At 41.2% G+C, this 20,100-nt stretch overlaps 1 protein-coding gene and 1 long non-coding RNA gene across 2 annotated transcripts; one reads left to right on the forward strand and one right to left on the reverse strand.

Annotated features, from left to right (window-relative positions):
* The first annotated feature begins 4,236 nt into the window (after positions 1-4,236).
* Positions 4,237-7,325, forward strand: LOC125180268 (uncharacterized). Its single transcript, XR_007158585.2, has 2 exons — positions 4,237-4,591; positions 6,127-7,325. It is a non-coding gene; the product is annotated as an uncharacterized lncRNA (long non-coding RNA).
* A 10,947-nt stretch (positions 7,326-18,272) lies between these two features.
* On the reverse strand, positions 18,273-19,734 carry LOC106049114 (claw keratin-like). Its single transcript, XM_066986269.1, has 2 exons — positions 19,598-19,734; positions 18,273-19,172 (listed from the first exon to the last, which is right to left on the reverse strand). Exons 1-2 carry the CDS (start codon positions 19,722-19,724, stop codon positions 18,754-18,756), a joined length of 546 nt encoding a protein of 181 aa, XP_066842370.1. The 5' UTR covers positions 19,725-19,734; the 3' UTR covers positions 18,273-18,753.
* Between the last annotated feature and the right edge of the window lie 366 nt (positions 19,735-20,100).

Raw genomic sequence — 20,100 nt, forward strand, 5'->3', positions numbered from 1 at the left:
CAGATAAATCCACCTTAATGAAGTTGTTCCTTGGTAACCAACTATTACTTAAAGGATGATTTTGAATGTAGTTTTTTCTTTAAGGGGATTTCTTTTTAATAAAGATCATTTTATTCCATAGGCATTAATTTGCATGCATTGATAATTTCAGATTTGTTAAATGACAGCTTAGGTTTCAAAAAACATAAAGGAAGCCACGGATTTTAACTAGGGATGGTAATAATACTTTAGCTTTGAAAAACTTTGAATTTTTTTCTGTTTTATGAAAAAAGCAATGCTCACTATTCATTTCAAGCAAAGGAAAAAAAAAAACTGAGTCTCCAGCCTTCTTGAAAAGTTACGTTTTGTCCAGATCAAGAACGTCTCCATAAAGCCAGGATTTATAATCCCTTTGGATGCTTATTCCCTCAGATTCAAATTCAGGTCTCTTTTCTCTAGAAGTAGATATCCCAGAGAGAAGGACACTCCGTTACCCAAACCACTGGTCTAGTCACGGTCATACACACTTCTGACATCTTAGGGACTGAGGTTTTGCACCAAATCCTCAGTTTTATTGTAGAAACAGCATTGGGAAAATATGACTATAATGGGTACTCTTGGAGTTCAATCATTTATTAAAATTCAGGTCTGTGTTTACTTCCTGACTGCCACAGATTTCCTATGTCATTTCAGGACATGTCAAAAATTGCTCACTGTGCTTTTCTCAACTGACAGCCCCTCCCTTAATCCCTGTGCATTAAAGTTGCATTTGTAAGAGATAATAATCCCTCCTCTTTTGTTTCTCAGGTCTAATCAGTTCCAATGCTTGCTGTTCAGTGCATAGACTTGTCCTTTGTTTGCCTGATACAACACAATCTCAGTGAAGACTTCAAAGATTGCTGGAATTCAAATTATAAATACAATAAACGCCAAGGAAGAAAGCCTGTTTTATTCCAGGCTGTTCCATTTGCTCACCAAGTGACCTCTGGTGATTCATTTAGCCTCTGTGCTTCACTTTATTAAACCTAGATAATAATTAGAATTAAAATTTGCTCAAGGCAATGAAAAATTAAGCTGCGAGGGAAGTTAGGTAGCATTCAATATAGTGCCCAAAATTGCAAAGAAAGTAAAAGTCTTAGGAAGCCCCACGACATAATGTGACAAGGGGCTAGAAAAAGAGGATGCAATGAGCATGAAGCACTGACCAGTCTCTGGGACAGCATTTAGAAAGGAGTCAGAAGATGCATAAGAGGAGCAGTGGCTATGCTAAGCCTGGATTAATGTCACAAAGTGCTGAAAACACAGAAGGTGAGCATAGTTGGCAGCTAAGGTGTTTGTGTTTTTGTTTACCAGACACTTCCAGTTATCTTCCTGTACTGTTTACTAAAGACCGTATCCAGTTTGCCTGAAGCGCTTGCAGCAAAGCCTCCATAGGGCATTGCCCTGGTTCAAGCAAGGTCCAAGGATAACCAGAACCCCAGCCCTGGGGAAGGAACAGCCACCACTGCTCTTGGGCTCCTGCATGGCACCCACATGAGTGTCTCCCACTGGGGGGCTCCGTGTCTGGACCATCACAGGGATTCTTGTTCTCTGCTTATAAAACTAAATAAATGGGCACTTCCAGTAATTAAGGGATCTTCTGCATACAACAGCTTTCATTGCTAAGAATGGCACCAGTGGTGTGTTACAGTTGGTTAAAAACTGCCTTTAAAAAAAAAAAAAAAAAAAAAAAGTTTTTCAGGTTTATCCTGACTTGGCATATGAGAAGCACATTGTGTGAATTTTATATTGTGGACAAATTGCAAGAACCAGAACTTTGTTAAAAGAATTTATTTAGTAGATTCATTCAAAATATATATGGTTCTCCATATATGTGTGTGACCATACCTGCAGCTCTTCAGCTGAGTGCTCAGGCAGTTTAATTATACAGATAGATTTTAGGACATTCCTACCTGCCTTTACTCTTTTCTTCCTGCTGTGCTCAGAAATCCTATTTTTAATCAGAAAACTGATTTTCCCCATTTCTTAACATGTTCCTAAAAAACAACGTGGCTAAGAGGTAACAACACTTTGCTGGGGAGGAAAAATAAATATCAAGGCAGCTCTAAGGGTTAAACACAAATCCACCTTTTTACTCCAGACTTGCCACCTTCTGGCAGAAGGGAAGCACCCATTTCACTCAATGGCATTCCCCACAAATGCCTATTCACACAATAAAGATCAACACAAGACAATCGAGAAACTTAGCTCTTAATCTGTACAATAAAACATTTGCCTTCAGTGAATAGAAGCTATATCTTACATAAGTTATGCAGAAGGAATAGGCAAATTTTTTCCCCATAGCTTCAAGCAGACATTTGATTTTGAAATATTTTAGACAAATCAGGGTAAATGCTCTGGTAATCTCTGCAAAGACTGAAGGCATGCTGATGTACAGGCACAAGCACAACATATCTGGCAGGGAGTCAATCAGAGTTTAAAGTTTCCTAACAAGGATGGAGAAGAGAAGCAAAAAGGGACCAAACATGGGAAAATCGGTTCCAAATAAATATACTGCATTATGCAAACTTGCAGCGTCCAGTCGCCAGCCTTGACTTCAGTCCTTCTTCAGGACTGTGAAGTGCTAATGAAATAATGTATTTCAGCTTTAGATCTTTACTGTCTCCAGCGCGGCTGGTGCATCTCTTCTCTCAAAGGAGGACCCTTCAGGGCTCCTCACGTATCTTGATAAAGCAGTGATGCTACCTTTCATCTGGACAGGGAGGTCTTTCCTGGAGTCCTCTCAACTGGGTCACTTCTCTTAGTTACTCCAGTCCCAGAAAGCTTTTTTTTCCTGTAATATACTTCATTATTTTAAAGCAGATGTCAGGCTATGGCACCCCATGACAAAGACCCTGCTATCAAAACTACCATTTCTCTTTCACAAGATTTATATTCCAAGTGAAAGGGAACCATTGTGTTGTGCTAGGAAGATGACATGCCTGCCTCCCTTGCCTTACAAACTTGATGAAGGATTCTTTTGTTTGTAATTATTTACCCAAAGTTTTCCTTCATATCATAAGCTATCTGTAGCTTGGGAGGATGTTCACAGGGGTCCTAAGGCAAAAGCATTTACAGAGACTTGTGAACAGAACAAAAGATTTCAGACCAATTCCCAGTCATTTATGCAGATAAAACATCGTGCATCAGGTATGCTAATGCAACACAGTGAGTTCTATTGTACTACCCAAGTGTGTTTCCAAACATGTAAATGATCCATATCCTTTGTATTGCTAAAAGAGTTTAATTAAGAACTTTTATGTATTTTAAGTATTTTAATTAAGAACATTCTGAGTTATGGGCTGCTGTGTCATGTGACTGACATCAAAAACTCTTCTATCTACACTAACTTCTCCAGAAGTCTGTTCCCAAGCAAATCCTGGTTTTCTTCTCCTCATTTAACATGCTTCTGTCATACTGATTTGCCCTTTAAAGTAACTAGAAAAATATTTTTAATTCTACATCTTTGTCTCACTCATAAAAATCTTGACAAATTGACAGCCCTCATTTTCTCTGATTCTTCAGTAGTCTTATATTAAGCTTATGTCTCTCATGTGTTAAATTAATTTCTAATCAGGATAGAGCTATTTTTTGTGTACGTTCTTTCCAGTCATCACCTTGGTACTGTCACTGAAAATAACAAAGGCTGGATGGAAACACCAGTTTCAGAGTACAGTCCAATCTGTTGCAATCTTCCCTTTTCTGTAGTATTGCCCTTTTCAACCCAGTCAAAAAAAAACACCCTAAAAACACACTACCATGATGCTGTATGACTTCACTTTGAGTCAGTGGCAAAAAAACGTGGGTGACACCTGCCTGCCTTTAATTGTAACACGGTCAAACCCTACAAAGAAAGCTGAAATAAATCTACATGCTCCACTCAAATCCTATGCGAGCACTATAGGTAAATACTAAAGTGGATGTTAAATAACAGATATCTCTCCCTAGAAACCAATCCTATTCAAAGACAGTCTCACTCGGAAGATGGCTACAGATATATTTAGTTCTCCTTAAATGTGAATATTCACTGAGGGCCATAACAGCTTCAGGTTAAGCTCCCTGTAAGGAATTTTAGGGGCAAACTCTCTTCTTTTCCATACTGCACACCAGCATAAATTAGGGAAAAAAAATAAAATCCTGTTCCCTGACAGCAAGTGGTACTACTGGTGCTCCCTTGAATTTCTTTCAGAAATTGAATTTGATGGGGGGCAGGGGGGAGATAGAGCAAATACATGAATGTGTGGTCAACTTATGATATAACTGAAATGTGGCGAATGAAGTATATCTAGTTCTTTTTGACCCATGAAATGTTAGTGAATCCTGCCTGCAGGGTGTAGTAGCATGTTAGCACACTACATGAAGGTCCAATAGCTAGCAAACACAAACAGCGAGCAAAACAGTTTCATTACTTGCATGAAGTTATGCATGCAGCAAACTTTGTTTTGCAACTAATTAAGACTGCATGCAAAAAGGGTGTCACATCCTCCAGGCAATTTGACTAAGTGTATAAAAGCATTTGCTACGTAGAACTCTTCTAATCACTTTTCTTAAACTCTTCTCCTTGGTGATCCGGGTAAGTCAATTTTGAATCAATTACTTATTGCTATCTAAATATTATCAAATGATAGGTTAAACTTAGGAAATGGTAAGGGGGTATTATTCCAGAAATATACTTTCTGTTGACCTTTATTTTTAAGTCAATTGAAGTTTTATACTTCAGAGGTGGAAGCTGGCATTTGCAAACTATGTTAGTGTTCAGGACAACAGTTCGTTTAGACTAGGAATGGTATATAAAATTCCCTCAGAACTCTAGAAAGTCTCAATAATTTCATACTGGCAAGCATTCTTTTCATACTATGAAGACTATGTCACATTAAACAAATTAACATTGGAAAAAAATATTTTTTTTTGTGATGTTCTCACCTTCAGCTGTCTTCACAGAAAGTAGTGTCTTTTAACAGATGAAGCTGCCCTAAATATTTTTAAAAGCCTATGGAGACTGGAGCTCATTTTTTCCTATTAAAAAGTCACTTTACTGCTGGTTTTGTTTAAAATATATTTTAAGCAGTGCTGAATTACAAATCCAGAAGGATCATACAAATTCTCCTTCACCTCTCTTCGTGGGTTCTAGGATGAGTTTCCACAAGTTGTTGGTCTCCATCACACCACTTGGGGATCCCTGCCCTTGGACTGATCTGTGGTAGCGATTCTTACCCAGTCAGAGGAAAACTAGCCGTTCCAGATCCAGCACTTCAGCTGACAAAATATTCTGTTGTTGCCTTTGTCTTACCTTCAACTCAAAGGCATAGGGTCAATTGGCAAAAGCTGAAGATGCAGCCCTGAGGTTGGGAGAGGACAACGCAGACGCGTGGCTAAAACAAGACATTTAGATGGAGACAAGAAATCTCCCCTGAATTTTCTTTCTCCTGCAGTCTCATTGAGTAAATGTTGGGATTCATTTGGGAAATCAGTTTAGGCCCACCCTTTCTGCCAACCCTTAATCTCTTCCACGTCAGTTTCACACTGATCAAGTGAAGAAAATTATCACTTCTCCCTCACTGTGTTTGCTGCACCTAATTAGTGTGGGCACAATTCAGGGCAAGGACTGCCTGTCAATCTATAATTAAACAATGCCCAAGAAAACCTGGCCTTGATATCAGGAGCAGTTTTAAAGAGCTGTGTGATTTCAAATATAAGAATCTGTAATCTGGAGGATAAATAATGAGACTAATAAAAGATGGGTGGATCTCCATCCCAGTTCTTACTGTTCCACTTCTAACCAGGTGAGGTGAGGTGAGGTGAGGTAACTTGCTTCATCCCTGTGTTTTGGTTTTGCCAGTGTTGGGTATTAAAACTGGAGTTTTAACACAGAGTTGGGCTTGGGTTACAGCTCGCAGCAAGGTTTGAACAGGCAGTAGGAGGGAGGGGGAGCATTGCAAAAGGAGAATACTGGACATCCAATCATCTAAAATACTTGCACCTTGGAATACTCCCAATTGCTATATCTAGCACACAACCCTGTCTTCCAAAAATCTTGACATCCAATATGTTATCTTCTTGCTGGACTGACAACCTCCTTTTCTCCCCTCTCCTCCTGCTGTGTTTCAGGTCTGGATCCATCACATGTCTCCCTACGACGAGTGCTGCCTGCCGCCGGGGGTGGTATGCCCTGAGCCATTTGCCCTCACCTCCAATGAGACCTGTGTCATAAAATACCCCGACACGATAGTGGACATAGTGGACCCTGACTCGCCACCATATTCTGTGATCTATCCAGGCCCAACTCTCACCACTTTCCCTCAGCAAACCGTAGTGGGATCTACTGCACTGTTCGATATTGGGAATTTACTTGGTTCCAGGGGATCTCTTGGGTTCAGGGGCATGTGTGGTTCTGGGACAGCATGTAACTCAGGATTACCATTTTTTGATACAGGAAACTGTAATACTTTGTCTCCTCACTTCTCCAAGCCATTTTGTTATAGAACTTGCAGGCCAGCCTAAATCCATGGATATCCGTGCTGGATTAAGTAAAAACGAGAACTGAAAAGACAGATCATGACTAAGTTTATGGATAATGGGTTGTAGAAGTGCTGAGCTCCCACAGTTCCCAGTGGAGTCGATAAAAGCATGGCTTCCTGGCACTAGACCTGCATGAGGACTAGAATTTCCAAACTACAAGAAATTGGAATTTCACCATTGATCTTATTCAAAATTAGGATGAAATGAAAAAGAATTCTTCAAGAAACAAGATTTTCAAAAATATATTTTTGGTTTGACAAAACTGTATCTCTCAATAAATTAAAGATTTTATGCCAACATTGACTTTTTATTATCAATTCATCTTGAAAAAAAAAATTCTTAAAATTATATGACTGAAAATCTTGGGTTCCAAAATGAATTTTTTATCAAAATTGACATTCACTTGTATACTTTGCTGAACCAGCATTTACCACCAAAAAAAAAAAAAGTTAGCTCTTAGGCATTAGTAAATCTTCCTTATGCTTTATTTCTGCTTAAGACCCATGATGTACTGGCTTACTAGCTTATTTTTCTGCCTATATCTCATTTAATGCAAACCAGGGCAAAAAAAAAAAAAAAAAAAAAAAAATCAAGCAATTGTAACAGCAGATTTCATTGTGAAATATTTGTGAGCAAATACAGAACAACCTATGCAGAACCATGGAACTGGAGATTCACTGTAGACCCTCATGAAGTCCTGGAACTCTTCTGATTATATCCTATCCATCTAATTTTGTGCATGTATATTCAGCTTTTCATTCGCATTAAACATTATCATGCAGCATGCACTTTTTGTTTTTCCTTTTTTCCCCCTACACTCTATTTTTGAACCCTTATGAGTCCCACCACAAGCAGTGCTGCCACGTGCCTGAGGTGCACCACCCACACCAGCATTAACTAAATCACTACCTGATGTTTGGAAACCTTTGCATTTTTTAAAGCATCCATCCCAACTGCATTTTTGCGTGGAAGATAAATGCTGTTGTATTCAGAGGGGGCCATGCCCTGCACAGCATCACAGTGGTTCACAGAAATCCACGTAGCTGCAGCAGCACAGAGCACCATGAAATACCCTCCACACTCCTTCCCCAGTTGTTAGGAGCACAGACATGCACAACACATGCAGATTTTCAGATTGTCTTGAGTGCTACCATGAGTTTCCTAGCCAACTAGCAAGTCTATTCCCCAAAAATGGCGTAAAATCGTCAGCTGAGCACTCGCAGGCAGCAGCAGGGCTCTGTGACACTCTCTGGGTCACTGTTGGGACAACTTGCACAAAAATCACCTGCAACCTGGATACATGCAACTTAAAAATGCAAAGCAAACATCAATTGGCCAACAGACAATAACAGCTAGAACTAATGTGCTATTAGGCTAAGTATTAATGTGCTGAAGAGGCCAAGCAGGGGAGTGATTCTGCTTTTAAATTGTCTATATTCTGTGACTAGGAAGAATCAATTACTTCTCCCCTACCCCATTATCCTGTGCTTCCAAAATGTTTGGAAGAAAAGACAAATAGAAGGGGATGGTTTTGAGGCTAGGCCTGTAGCAGTAAATCCATGAAAAATGACATAAAAATTTGTACCCTGAAGTCAGAGACAAATGCTGAAGCCTCACGAGATTTTTCAAGTGGAAACCTTCTTCCCCCACTGTAATTCCCAGAGGACTATTTCCAACAGCCCTCCCTGTCCCCCAGGACATCCTCTCCATACTAATCTACTTGAGCTCTTGGAGTCTGCAAATTAAAGCTGTAGCTTCTATTCCCATAAATTAGACCCACTTCTGATGGATTCTACATGATCCTTGCAGTAATAGCACGTATCTCTGAAGTTTCCAGGTTATTTCATAAACATTAATTATGTTTGTACACACGCAGTGTTGCAAAACTAAGTGTATGCCTTCAGATTTAGACATCCAGCTGTTGAGTAACACCCACACTTTAGAAATGTGTGAGGATTTCAAGAAGCATTTTGCAGGTGAGATCATTATTTTACAGCTTTTCATTAAAACAAGCTTTTTTTTTTTCCTTCCCCCCCCCCCCCTCCATTTTAAACAAACCACCTCTCACATACCCTAAGGCTTTTTGAAGTGCATGGGACAAACGCCAAGAGAGTGGAATCCAGGCATCTCCCTCTCTCTCCCCTTTAGCAACCCAGTATGCATTATACTCAGTTTACATTGGGCATGAATACAAAATATTCATGTATTTTGAATATCTGCACTCTGCAATAGTCCAGCCCCATGAACATATCTCACGTAGTGGTTTATGTAATCAACTAGTCAGGCACTAGTAGCTACTTCTCACCTGCAAAGTCACCTCGTTGTCTGCTACCACCACACGTCCTACGTATTTAGCTGTGAAGCCTGTCCTAGCATTGGTGATGGAGGATCCTGGATCCTTCAGACCAAAGCCCAAAACAAGGGGAGGGTGTATATGTTCCTTGTTATTACTTCCCCAAGGATCTGTGCAAGGCTTGTGTTGGTCACAGACCTGTAAGTGACTTGGCATATAGGTGTAATTTTGCTGCTGATGCAGTCAGCTGCTACGTGGTCCCAACCCTCAAACAACAGCCATCCTATAAAGGAGGGCAGGTGTGCGCAGCACTGATGTCAGCACTGGGAAGCTCCATGGAACTATGCACTGCAGGAAGGGGAAGAACTGCTGGGGTCCAGGTTGTGTACTAGAAGCTGGCTTCTATTGCTGCACACTGTTTCTGTACAACCTGTGCTTTGATTTAATCAGATTTTTACTCCCAACTGCCCCCTGCAGTTTGGGAGGTGCTTCTCTAAGGGTCGCAGAGACAAAATCATTCACGGGGAAATCTCCAAAAGTCCCTCAGGGAAAGAGTTTCAAAATAATTCCCAAGTGCTTTGTATTGATTTACATAGACAAAGTGCCTATTATAAAGTTAATATCACTTAACTTTGATGCCCTGGAATCAGATCTTTACTAAGAAGTAGCTATTTATCTGGATCAGATGCATTCAATAATAAACCTTGAGTGTGCAAAAGGACTGTTCATCATTTCAAACTTTCCCATGAGGTAGGCTATGTTCCTGATTCTCCCTAACATTCTCTTCTACCCCTCTTCCATTTCAGAGATCTTCTATGTGCATGCAGGACTGGAATAATCTACTCATACTATTTGTATTCTTGTCTTTTCTTTATTCCCTAAATTGCTACTTCTACAGTCCTTATCCCTAATTTCTGGTCTGCCCTCTAAAGGAACTGTTCAGTAATAACACCTATCTATAGCTGTTTTAGAAGAAACAAGTTCAAAATTCTCATCTCAAACTCATTTTTACTTTTTCTGCAGCAACCACAGGAACAAAACAAATTGAACCCTACCTTATCAGGCTCTGCACACAAATATCAAGTAAAAAAGAGCACTTTAAATTATGCGTACAAACTTCATTCGTGACATTTTACTGACACAGTAATCTTCACTTCCAGCCCCTGAGCTCTGAGTACTTTTACTACCACTAAGGGCCAGACCCCCAGGCTGCGATGTGGGACACTGGCAGCAGAGGTCTGTGTGCCTGACAGCATTCCTCACCCTGTAACCATCCCAACTCTGAGGTCTGCCAGGGAGGACATAGGATGACTCGCAATGAATTAAGCTGCTACACCCACAGATTTCTAAAAATACTTTCTTCGTTCTCCTGTATAATTTGTTTACATTCCTGTGGTTTGATCCTGATTAAATAACTTCAGGTTTCCATGCCATAAATTGCCCTTAAATTTTGAGGTGAATATGTGGGATCTCCCTGAGGGGAAACCCACTTGTTAAATATATCCTGCGGAATGCTGAGAGCAAATACTTTCAAAGAATTTTGTGAAGGCTCTACAATATCTTCTATATGCACCACACTGCATTATTAGAAATAATCAGTGTTTCAGTAAGCTCTACTACCACAAGACTGACACCCCCCCCTTTCTTTTTATATGCCAAAACCCATTCTGTATGTTTTCTATTCATCTTTCATTGAGAAATAACTGCTTTAAAGCAAAGTTTCAGATCTGTAAAATGAATTTTAGATAACAGCATTCAGAATAGCAGAGGGATGTTAGAGTTTGATAGAGCCAAATTGCACCAGACGAGGATCTAATTATTGGTTAATCTAAGATTTTTCTTAGGTCTCTGATCCAAACTCTCGTTCCTTCACAGGGATTTTTTTCCTCCTATCTGAACCTCTCTCATTGTTTACACCTATTGCTCCTCATATTCCTGCAATGTGTCTCCATAAAGGGCCTGGCTCCATTTTCTCTATAACTTGTGCTCACCTAGAATGACAGTTCAGCTTTTTACTTTTGTGCATCTGCTCAACTATAGTGACAAATATAGAGCAACAGTAGCTCCTTCTAAACCTTTTGACAGATCAGTCTGATAATCCCAGATATGATCCCATCCAGGGACTGTCCCTTACATTGCTATTTCATAGTCAACACCAGGCAGGCTTCAGCTTGATTGTGACATTTCAGGTAGTGAAACTTGGATGTACACCATTACAATTTAATCTGGTCTGCTCTTTAATTCTAGGAAACCAAACAGCATCTTCAGCATCCCTATTTATAGTCATGTTGAAGACAACAAGTCACTTAAGAATAGGGCTGTGCCCCTTACCTGTGGCAGAAGGAAAGCAGCTTGCTGCTTCTCTGTTAGGTACCATCTGTGCTGCTGCCTGACACCGTGCAATGAGGGGCTGGGGGCCAGTGCTTGGGAAGCAGGTGAGAAAGGTAAAGAAAACTCAAAACAAAGGGAAACTGAGGCAGGTTATGTAATGTCACACAGGGCAACTAGAGGGAGCTGTGGAGGCTAAAGAAACCAGGGTTAACTCGGTGTCTTCTAAACCTGTCTGCAGGGTTCACGTTTCTATCCAAATGTAAAAAAAAAAAAAAAAATATGCATTAGCAGGAAAAAATAAATAAAATCCGCGGTAGGATCAGAGACAACACACAACCTACATAAACTCCAAACACATTTTACATCATTTAAATGATTTCTTTTGGTTTCCTGTTCCTAATAAACTAGCACTTAGACTTTCTTGTATTACAATACATTTCAATACTGCTCTGGTCAGCACATAGTGAAGGAGGTGTCTCATCTGTACTGCTCCCTCCGCTCCCTTCTGTGTTCCTTGAACACCTACTTCCTCTGAGTTTCTCACGCAGACTTTAATTTGTTGACAGTTCTATGTTGTTTTTCAATGCTCAAAACCTAGGTTAATCCCACATAGCAGGGAACAAAAAGTAGAAGTCTTTGCTTCTTGTACCCTGTTTCCTGGGCTGTTAAAACCAAGTAATGAGTTGGTGAAGACACGGAACATCCAGGGAGCACTGGACCTCACATCACTGGTCCTGACAAGCCTGGAAAGCAGAGAGCCAGCCAGCAACCACATGTCACAAGGCCATTACACAAGAAAAATTTCCCCTTTTTAGTTCGCTAATGCTATCAAAAGACCTTCAGAAAGTGCCTGTTCTGTTGAACTGACAAACATGCTTGGAGAAAACTATCCCTAACCCTGCCTGATACACAGCCTGGTGGACTTTTCCAGTAGCTGTGCAGCTTTATTCAATTGTTCTCCTTCTGCCATACACTGGGATTTATGAGGTGTTTCTGGAAACACCCTATGTAGTTAAACACCATGCGAATGCTGAGGACTGCAAATGTTTCACAATCATTTATGAATATGTGGCTTATGCAAATAGGTCTGTAAAGATAATAGCCATAGGTGACGCCTAGTGTTGGGCAATAGTATCACCTTAAAGGAGAGATATCAAGGTCATTTCTGGCACTGTCCTAATTAAACTCTGATGCCCTGCCTCAAATTTTGAATTACTCAACTTTCACTTGTAGTTTGTATAAAACCAGAAAGCCAGAGATTCGGCTAGTGTAAGAAATATTGGATCTATACATTAATACATAATTGATTAACCTTTGCTAATGATCTGGACTTATATTTCAGTTCTTACTTGCCTAATGGGCAGAATTTTTGCTGATATAATGTGTTTACAGATGATGTAAGCATGTAGAGCTTCTTTGAAGTCCCCAGAATGAATGTTGCAGATCTACATCATCAGAGCATCCATCCACAAGCATTTTCCTTTGGTTATTTCTTCATTAGCAAGTGCCCCTGACTCAGCTTTACAAACAAGACTTGTGTGCTCTGAAGTTGAACAGAACAGGTTTGGCCACATAGATCATATCTTAGCTAGGCAAGAGCTATTATTAATGTTGTCCCTACCTTACACAAGGATATAATTTTCTAAAATGATTTTAAAATTAATAGATGCTCACAATATTAACATTGTATATTGTGGTGTATGCAGTCTTCTTTACTCTTTACCTTTTGTTGCCTTTCTTAGTCACTCCAGAGTACAATATGAAAACCAGAAGGGAAAAAAAATAAAATAAAAAAAATCTGTAGAGTATTGCTAAATTATGAGGGAATTCTGAAGAGTTCATTTTCCTGTGGGGCAAAGGGACTACATCTTAATATGACAGCCAGAATTCAGTTCCTACTTATTTCCTGTACTCATGGGTATCTCCCAAATGCTGTGGAGATGAAGCAAAAATCCAGTATGCTTAGCTAGAATACTTTTATTGGGATGAATTTCACTCTTGTTATATGTGCTTTAAAAGCCATGCTTTGAAATAGCAATTCCAGGGGGGGCGGGGGGCAACAGTCTTCTAGCTACAAGTTATGCATAACTTAGAACCAGGAGACCTTTATAACTTCGGAGAGAAAAAAAAAAAAAAAAAAACACCAACACTATTTGCAGTTGAATTGTGAGTTCCTTTGATGCATACTCCATATCAACACCACCTCACAAGAACCAAACCATGAAAACCTGAGGCCACCTCTGCTGTGGCCTATGTCCATAACTCAAAGACTGCCCCAGCAACCCCAATACCTGAACTCTGCCCTCATGTGCACAGAGGAGCAGTGCACGAGGGGAGGCTCCTGAACATATGGAGGCTCCCTCTGGTGGAGGCAGCCTCCGGGGGGGACCTCAGTGACAGGCATGGGTTGGACAACCATTTTCTAAGAAATCGGTCCACTGCACTCTCTCTTCCCTTTGGAGGAAAGCTTCGTGCATAAAGACACCAACCGCATTAAATAAGAATAATTTATGTCATAAACACCATGACAGTGGGTTTAATTCTTTTTAATGAAGACACCCTAAACATCCCCCAGGCTGTAGAGCTTATCAGGAATATTCTGGAGACATGGAGAAACAAGATTTCAAAGTACTTCACAAACATGTTAGTATGCCAAACTTGGAAGTTATTTTATGTTAATAGTAATAATATCCTAGTGGATTTAGAGTGCTCTGACCTCATACAGAATGAAAAGTGTAAAACATTCATTTAATCAACTCCTCATTTTAGACTTCATAATTGGAGATGACTTCATTTTTATTTAATAGATAGTTTTGTGATAGTTCTGCTCTTTAAAGTTTTTGCACCAGATAATTCCTCTGGCTTGGGTAAGAACACATCCATCAGCTTCACTAACATTATATCAGATGAAGAAGAAGCCCTGTGCTTCTAGAGATTTATCTAGGCACGGAGAAGGTTAGATGTTACCTGTATTTCCAATATGGAAAATAAATCCTGCATGTGTTGACACAATTTGTCACTGACGTTTCTAAAACTCCCTATGCAATCATGTTTTTAGCAAAGATAAGTCACTAGAAGCCTATTCATTCATGTATTTTTAATTCCTAATGAAATCAGTAGAGTAAAACAAGGAAATTTCAAGATGAAAGGAACTTGCAGCCTACAGTCTGCATTTTGAATTATTACCTAACTTAGCTTTAGATAATCGTAAACAGTGAGCAAAACAATTACAGCAAGTACAGGAGTAATACATGCAACAAAGTTTGCTTCATAAGTAATTAAGGCCCTTTACACAAAGGGCGTCTCAGATCCTCCAGGCAGTCTGAGAAAGGATATAAATACACTTTCCGTGCAAGGTTCTTCTCACTACTTCTCTTGACTTGTTCTCTGCGGTACACTGAGTAAGTCTGATTTGACAACTATAAAAATCTTGAGCTTAATGTTATTTTAGTGTAAGTTTTGTTAAAATTGGGACTAAATCCTCTATCAGAGACATTAGTAAGCATCTTTCTACAGATTTTTTTTTATCTGCTGGATAAAAGCTGTAAAATAAAAGCAAGAGTTTTTCAAGACTCCTTTGGGCTACTAATTTTATGGGAGAATTGGGAAATTTTACTCTCCATTTAGTAAATTTCTCAGAAAAACATTAAGAATAGATTTTAGCTCTGTTTTTACATATATGCCATGCATAGGAAATTTGTCAGTTGTTAAGTGGGGGAATTTCCTAGACAACTGTTGAAGTAAAAGCTCATTGTTTGAAGGTAGTTTGGTGTAACTACAGAGATGCAGCATTGCTTTTATTCTTAATCTGTCCATCCTTAGCTAACTTAGTTGGAGTCCCAACAAATTACATCTGGTGATGGTTCGATACTACTACTTAATGTAACTGTGGAAAATAAGCTTTCATTTCTAACTAATAAAATGTGACTTTGCTAGCATTTTAATGTGTTCTTACAGAGATGGAGGTAAGCATTTTTTCAGGTCAAAGCTAAATTCTAACCTAAGGGTATTTGGGGAAAAATAGCAAACATGCTTCCCCCCTCCCTGAAGAATGATGCATTTGAGAACACTTTTGCTTTCCTCGGAATACAGCTGAGACAAGTAAATAGATGGGAGCTCATTGCCCTGCCTATTCCCTGTGCTAGCACCTGGTACAAGGTAGCACTGAGCTCCTGAAGTCAGGGAAAGTAGCTTTTAAGATACTTTTATGCTTTGTGGTTTAATCGTTTATTTATTATAAAGTGTTTTTGGCTACATATTTTAGGATCCTGTATATCACTTCTCCATACATAAGACTTACTGATTTTATAGATTAGCTCCAAATTATCCTCCCTCTGCCTTTAGAAGCATTCTGCATTTACTTACTCTGAGGAGTGCTTTAAAGCTGCCATATCCCCTAGTCTTCATTTTCAAATGTTTAAGGACAGTAATTTAATACACTGCAGCACACAGGGCTTAACCAAGAATAAAATAATACTTTTTCCTTATTCATCACCATAACATATCTTTGATTTACAAGTTTAAAAATTAGTGTGATGTTATACCATGGAGAACTAGCTTGTATGTAGAGATTTAATGTGAAGAAAGAAATAACCATTATTAAATCTGTCTGTACCAAAGCTAGAGCTGCAAGTTTTGCATTTGGGTTGGCAAAACCACTCATCCACAATTTAAATATTTTAAGTGTGGTGTTTTACTTATTAAAACGGTATTTTTAATCCCCCTTTTATTCGTAGCTTTTATTTTTTCTGTGCTTTAATGGAACAATGCTCGGTAATAACAGAAATTTGCATGGAAAATAGAAGACGTTAAGCAGGCTGCTAAACAGATCACTCGATACTCAAATCTATTGAAAACCTGGCTCTTTCCGCCCCTTGCACCCCCCTCTGTAAAACACAGAATGTAGGCACTGCCCTGAGAGGCTGCCCATGGGAGGAGGAGGGAGGGTGCTGGAACAAGACCCGACATGTCTCCAGGAAATGCTGCAAGAGACAGGGAGCTTTTAGAGCACATGTGAGTTTTGGAGGTGGCACACAGGGAAAGGGGCAGATTTTTGCTCCTGGAGGATGAGGAGAGAGCACGATTAAAACAGCAAATTAGAAAAGATAAATAGATGCAGGCTAAGTAAAATGTTGTTGAGCCGGGGAGAGGAGCTATGCTGTTTTCTTTATCCAAATTATCTCTCTCAAGATGTCTTAGAGTCAAGCACAGAAGTATCAGCAGCCAAGCACACAGGGTGTGTTTGGTTTTTTTTTCCCCTCTTTTCCCTCCTCTTAACTTCACAATGAAATTGCAGGACCCCCCTCCGCAGCCAGGCGATGGCTTCCGAGCAGCTGGCGTGCAGCAACCCCTGCGAGGCGAAGTGCCCCCAGCCCCTGGCTGCCAGCAGCAACGAGCCCTGCGTGGTGGCCTGCGGCGACTCCAGGGTGATCATCTACCCACCACCCGTCGTCGTCACCTTCCCAGGGCCCATCCTCACCACCTATCCCCAGCAAACGGTGGTGGGAGCCTCGGAGCCCTCCGAGGTGGCCCTAGCAGAGCCCCCCGCTGCAGCCCCCCTGCCAGCAGAGGCCCAGGGGAGGCTGGAGGCTGCAGTGGAGAAACTTACCCCGCAGGTCATCACCCGCCCAGAGCCTCGGTGTGCTCCCAAATACTCCTACACATATTCTTCCCAATGGACACATCCGTGCAACTCGTACCGTTCTGGGAAACGGTGGACATACTGAGCTGAGATGCAGAGTGGCTTTGGGTAGCTCAAGCCCCTGGCGATGCAGGAGGGCTGAGCAGCCAGGCAGGAGCTCAGCACTGGGCATCGCCTGGCTCCAGCTGGAGAAGGAGAGCTGCGAACGCTCAGCACCTGTGAGAGGCAGCTCATGTGTGCAGTTTCTCCTTTTGCCTTTAGCTTAGGTTTGTTGGCTTCTGGCTTTCTGGTTTAGTCATCTGCTTATGTTGTGCTTTGTTTTACTTCGGTTACATTATTGACACTGAGTTTAGAGAGGTGACTTAGGATGCTAGAAATTGCACACAGCAACTGCACCGAGGGAGAAAAAAAAAAAAACACATTTTTTTATAGGTTGCATCACTTTGGTCCTGGTGATAAACCAGACCCCAGTGAACCCCCAGAAAGATAATCTTTATATTATGTACAATTTTGTTCCAGAATTGTAGAAAAGCTGTCTCCTTCCAAATAAATTTTCTATACCAAACTATGACTTTTGGTTTTCATTACAACATAATTGTTGCCTTTTTCTTTCACTTCTCAATTGAATTTATAGTATATTTATTCACTGTCATAGGTATTTCATGTTTCCTCTTTGTGCACAAATATCACAAAATCACACACACACTTTTCTACACGATCTCATTAGATATGAGCTTAATATTTGACAGCCCCCAGGACCAACCTGAGTCCCTGGCAGTTGCCACTTCTCAGGTAATGATCTGTGCCAAATTTCCCATGTCCATCTCAGGAGCAACTTTCCAACACTTGGCCTCAAGCAAGGCATGCCTCACTGGGTGCAGCCCTCTGGGTGGAGAAACCCAGGGCCCAGGCACAGCCCTCCAACTCACAGCATGGAGCTTCCCTGAGGCCATAAGACTGAAAGGAAGTTCCAGAGATGCCTGCAGAGGAAGGCAAAGGCAGTAGACATGCTGCGGGGTGAAAACTTGGTGCATCACAACTGATGGGTGGCAACGAGGAGCAGAAGTTTCCAATGAGCTGAAAAAACATTGCTTTGGGTCCCAATGAAAATTTTCTTTCGTCTTTCCATCCAGAGGGAAGGAAAAGTATATCAATTTCCTCTATATTAAATTGCTTTTAATGTGAAAATATGCATAATTTTCCCACAGGATCAATGAGAAAGAAACAATTAACTAGTTTATTTTCCATTCCTCTATAAATCATGAAAAACATAAATCTGAATTTTACCTTTAAATATATTTGTAGTAGTGAAGCTAATCATTTGGTAGCAACTTTCCTACATTTCATTTCAAAATGTTTTCAAAGAGAAAAACAGTGCTTCCACAAAAATTTTACCAAACCCACTTGCCATCTGGTATTTCACATCACCACCAATCTATAAACATATCTCACATCAAAGTGAAGACAAAATTCAGACAAAAAGTTTTGTTGATGCAATACAGATTCTTTAATATGAATGGAAAATGCAGTAGAAAGTGAGAGAAGAAAAAAAAAAACACAGAAACAATGAAATGAAATCACAAAAATACTAAAGCTGCAGCAAGTTCCAACACAGGACTTCACCTCAAAGATTCCCCCTTCTTAGCATCGTTCGGGATCCTCAGATCTGGGCAGAGAGGGGAGACACTCACCCAAGGATGAGCACTGTTTAGCTGTATTGCAGATAGAGGGGAGCTTCTGAAGGGATTGTTAATACCCTGAAGCCCCCAGATACATATCTGCAAGGTTATTCTGTGCAAAAAAGCAAGGAGCAGTAGATTAAAGTAGCTGCTTTGGCACAGCTGAAAGAGGGACTGAAAGATTTGTTCTGCATCTGGTTATAGAAATCAAGGGCAGCTGTTTGTAAAGGCTCAAGGCAGATGCAGCACTGCATTCCATGGGCCTTTGGAGTTTAGCAGGGCCCGCAGTTGCCACTGAGGTACCTGTGGCTTAGAGCCCAACCTCCATACCCGCAGCTCCCAAAGGCTCCATAGCCCCCATAGCCTCCAAGGCCTCCGTAGCCCAAAAGGCCGCCATAGCTCCCAAGGCCTCCATAGCCCCCAAAGCCACCACGGCCTCCAAAAGTGCCGCCAAAGCCCCCTGCCACACCCGGGACTCCTGCCGAGCCGACCACGGCATGCTGCGGGAAGGAGCTGAGGATGGGCCCGGGCAAGGTGAGCACCGTGGCCGGGGGCTGGATCACCACGGTGGAGTCAGGGCACTGCCGTACGCAGGGCTCGTTGAAGCTGTCAGCCAGCGGGGCCGGGGCAGCTACCCCGCAGACAGGGGCACACAGGCTGGAGCAGGACATCCTTCGATTTGCAGGCAAAACTGTGAGAGAAGGCAGAGCTGGGGTCAGAATATCACCACATTACAAATACCCTGTGGCTCTCCCATTCTTGGAGCTTGTGCCCCAGGAAATGCTCTGCACCAAGTAAATCAGTCAGAGCATAAGCAGAGTATTCACTTGGAAAGCTGGTGTAAACAACTTGATCTCCCTGACACGAAGGACAGGAAAAACCACATCATCCAAAGCACATGGAAAGTGACTGAGCACCCAAAGGACTCAATTCCGTTGGGAAGCTCAAAGCACCATGCCTAAAAGCTTCAATATCCATCTTTCCGTAGCTATGAAACACTACCATTAAAACCAAGCCTATACAACACTGCAAAAACACGTGCAGAACCCACACCAACAGATGAAATAATGAAACGACTGCTGAGGAATGGAAGAGGCACATAAGGCATGGACTTACCCGGGTGATGTGGTAAGAGACAAGTGGAGGAAGCAGGATAGAGGGCTGTGAACCCCTCAGCCCTTTTATACCTGTTCCACACAGCCTGCAGCATCGGGCAGGGGGCGGTGGTGGAAGCCCCAGACATTCATGCAATAAAGCTGACAACCTTCATGAAACACGTAGAGATGCGGGGCAATTATATACCTCCCCATCGGGGACACTGAGGCTCAAACGTGTCCTGGGGAACAGGGAGGTGATGGGAGGAAAAGGCCACGACGCATAACTACATGAAAGGCCAGCCGCTCGTGAAGCTGACCTCATGGCACCAATAAACCCTGATTTCTTCCTAATCCCAAACTTTGTCTATGAGGAAGTGTCAGAGGTATTTAGCAGAAGAAGCACTTTGAAACCCTGTACACAGCCAGCATGCCTGTCATTACCTCCCTTTTATGGACTGGTAAACAGAGGTGGTGGAAGTTTTGGTAAAGCGATGAAACCATCCCAACCACTTGCCGCAGCTC

This window comes from Anser cygnoides, chromosome 33 (assembly GCF_040182565.1).
Source record: "Anser cygnoides isolate HZ-2024a breed goose chromosome 33, Taihu_goose_T2T_genome, whole genome shotgun sequence".
Classification (NCBI taxonomy): Eukaryota; Metazoa; Chordata; class Aves; order Anseriformes; family Anatidae; genus Anser; species Anser cygnoides.

What these genes read in the sequence shown, in the direction of transcription:
- LOC106049114 (XM_066986269.1), bottom strand. Translation starts at nt 19,724, where the DNA reads ATGTCTGGGGCTTCCACCACCGCCCCCTGCCCGATGCTGCAGGCTGTG. An exon ending in TCTCTTACCACATCACCCGG is followed by an intron (nt 19,173 to 19,597) that starts GTAAGTCCATGC and finishes CTTCTCTCACAG; the next exon opens with TTTTGCCTGCAAATCGAAGG.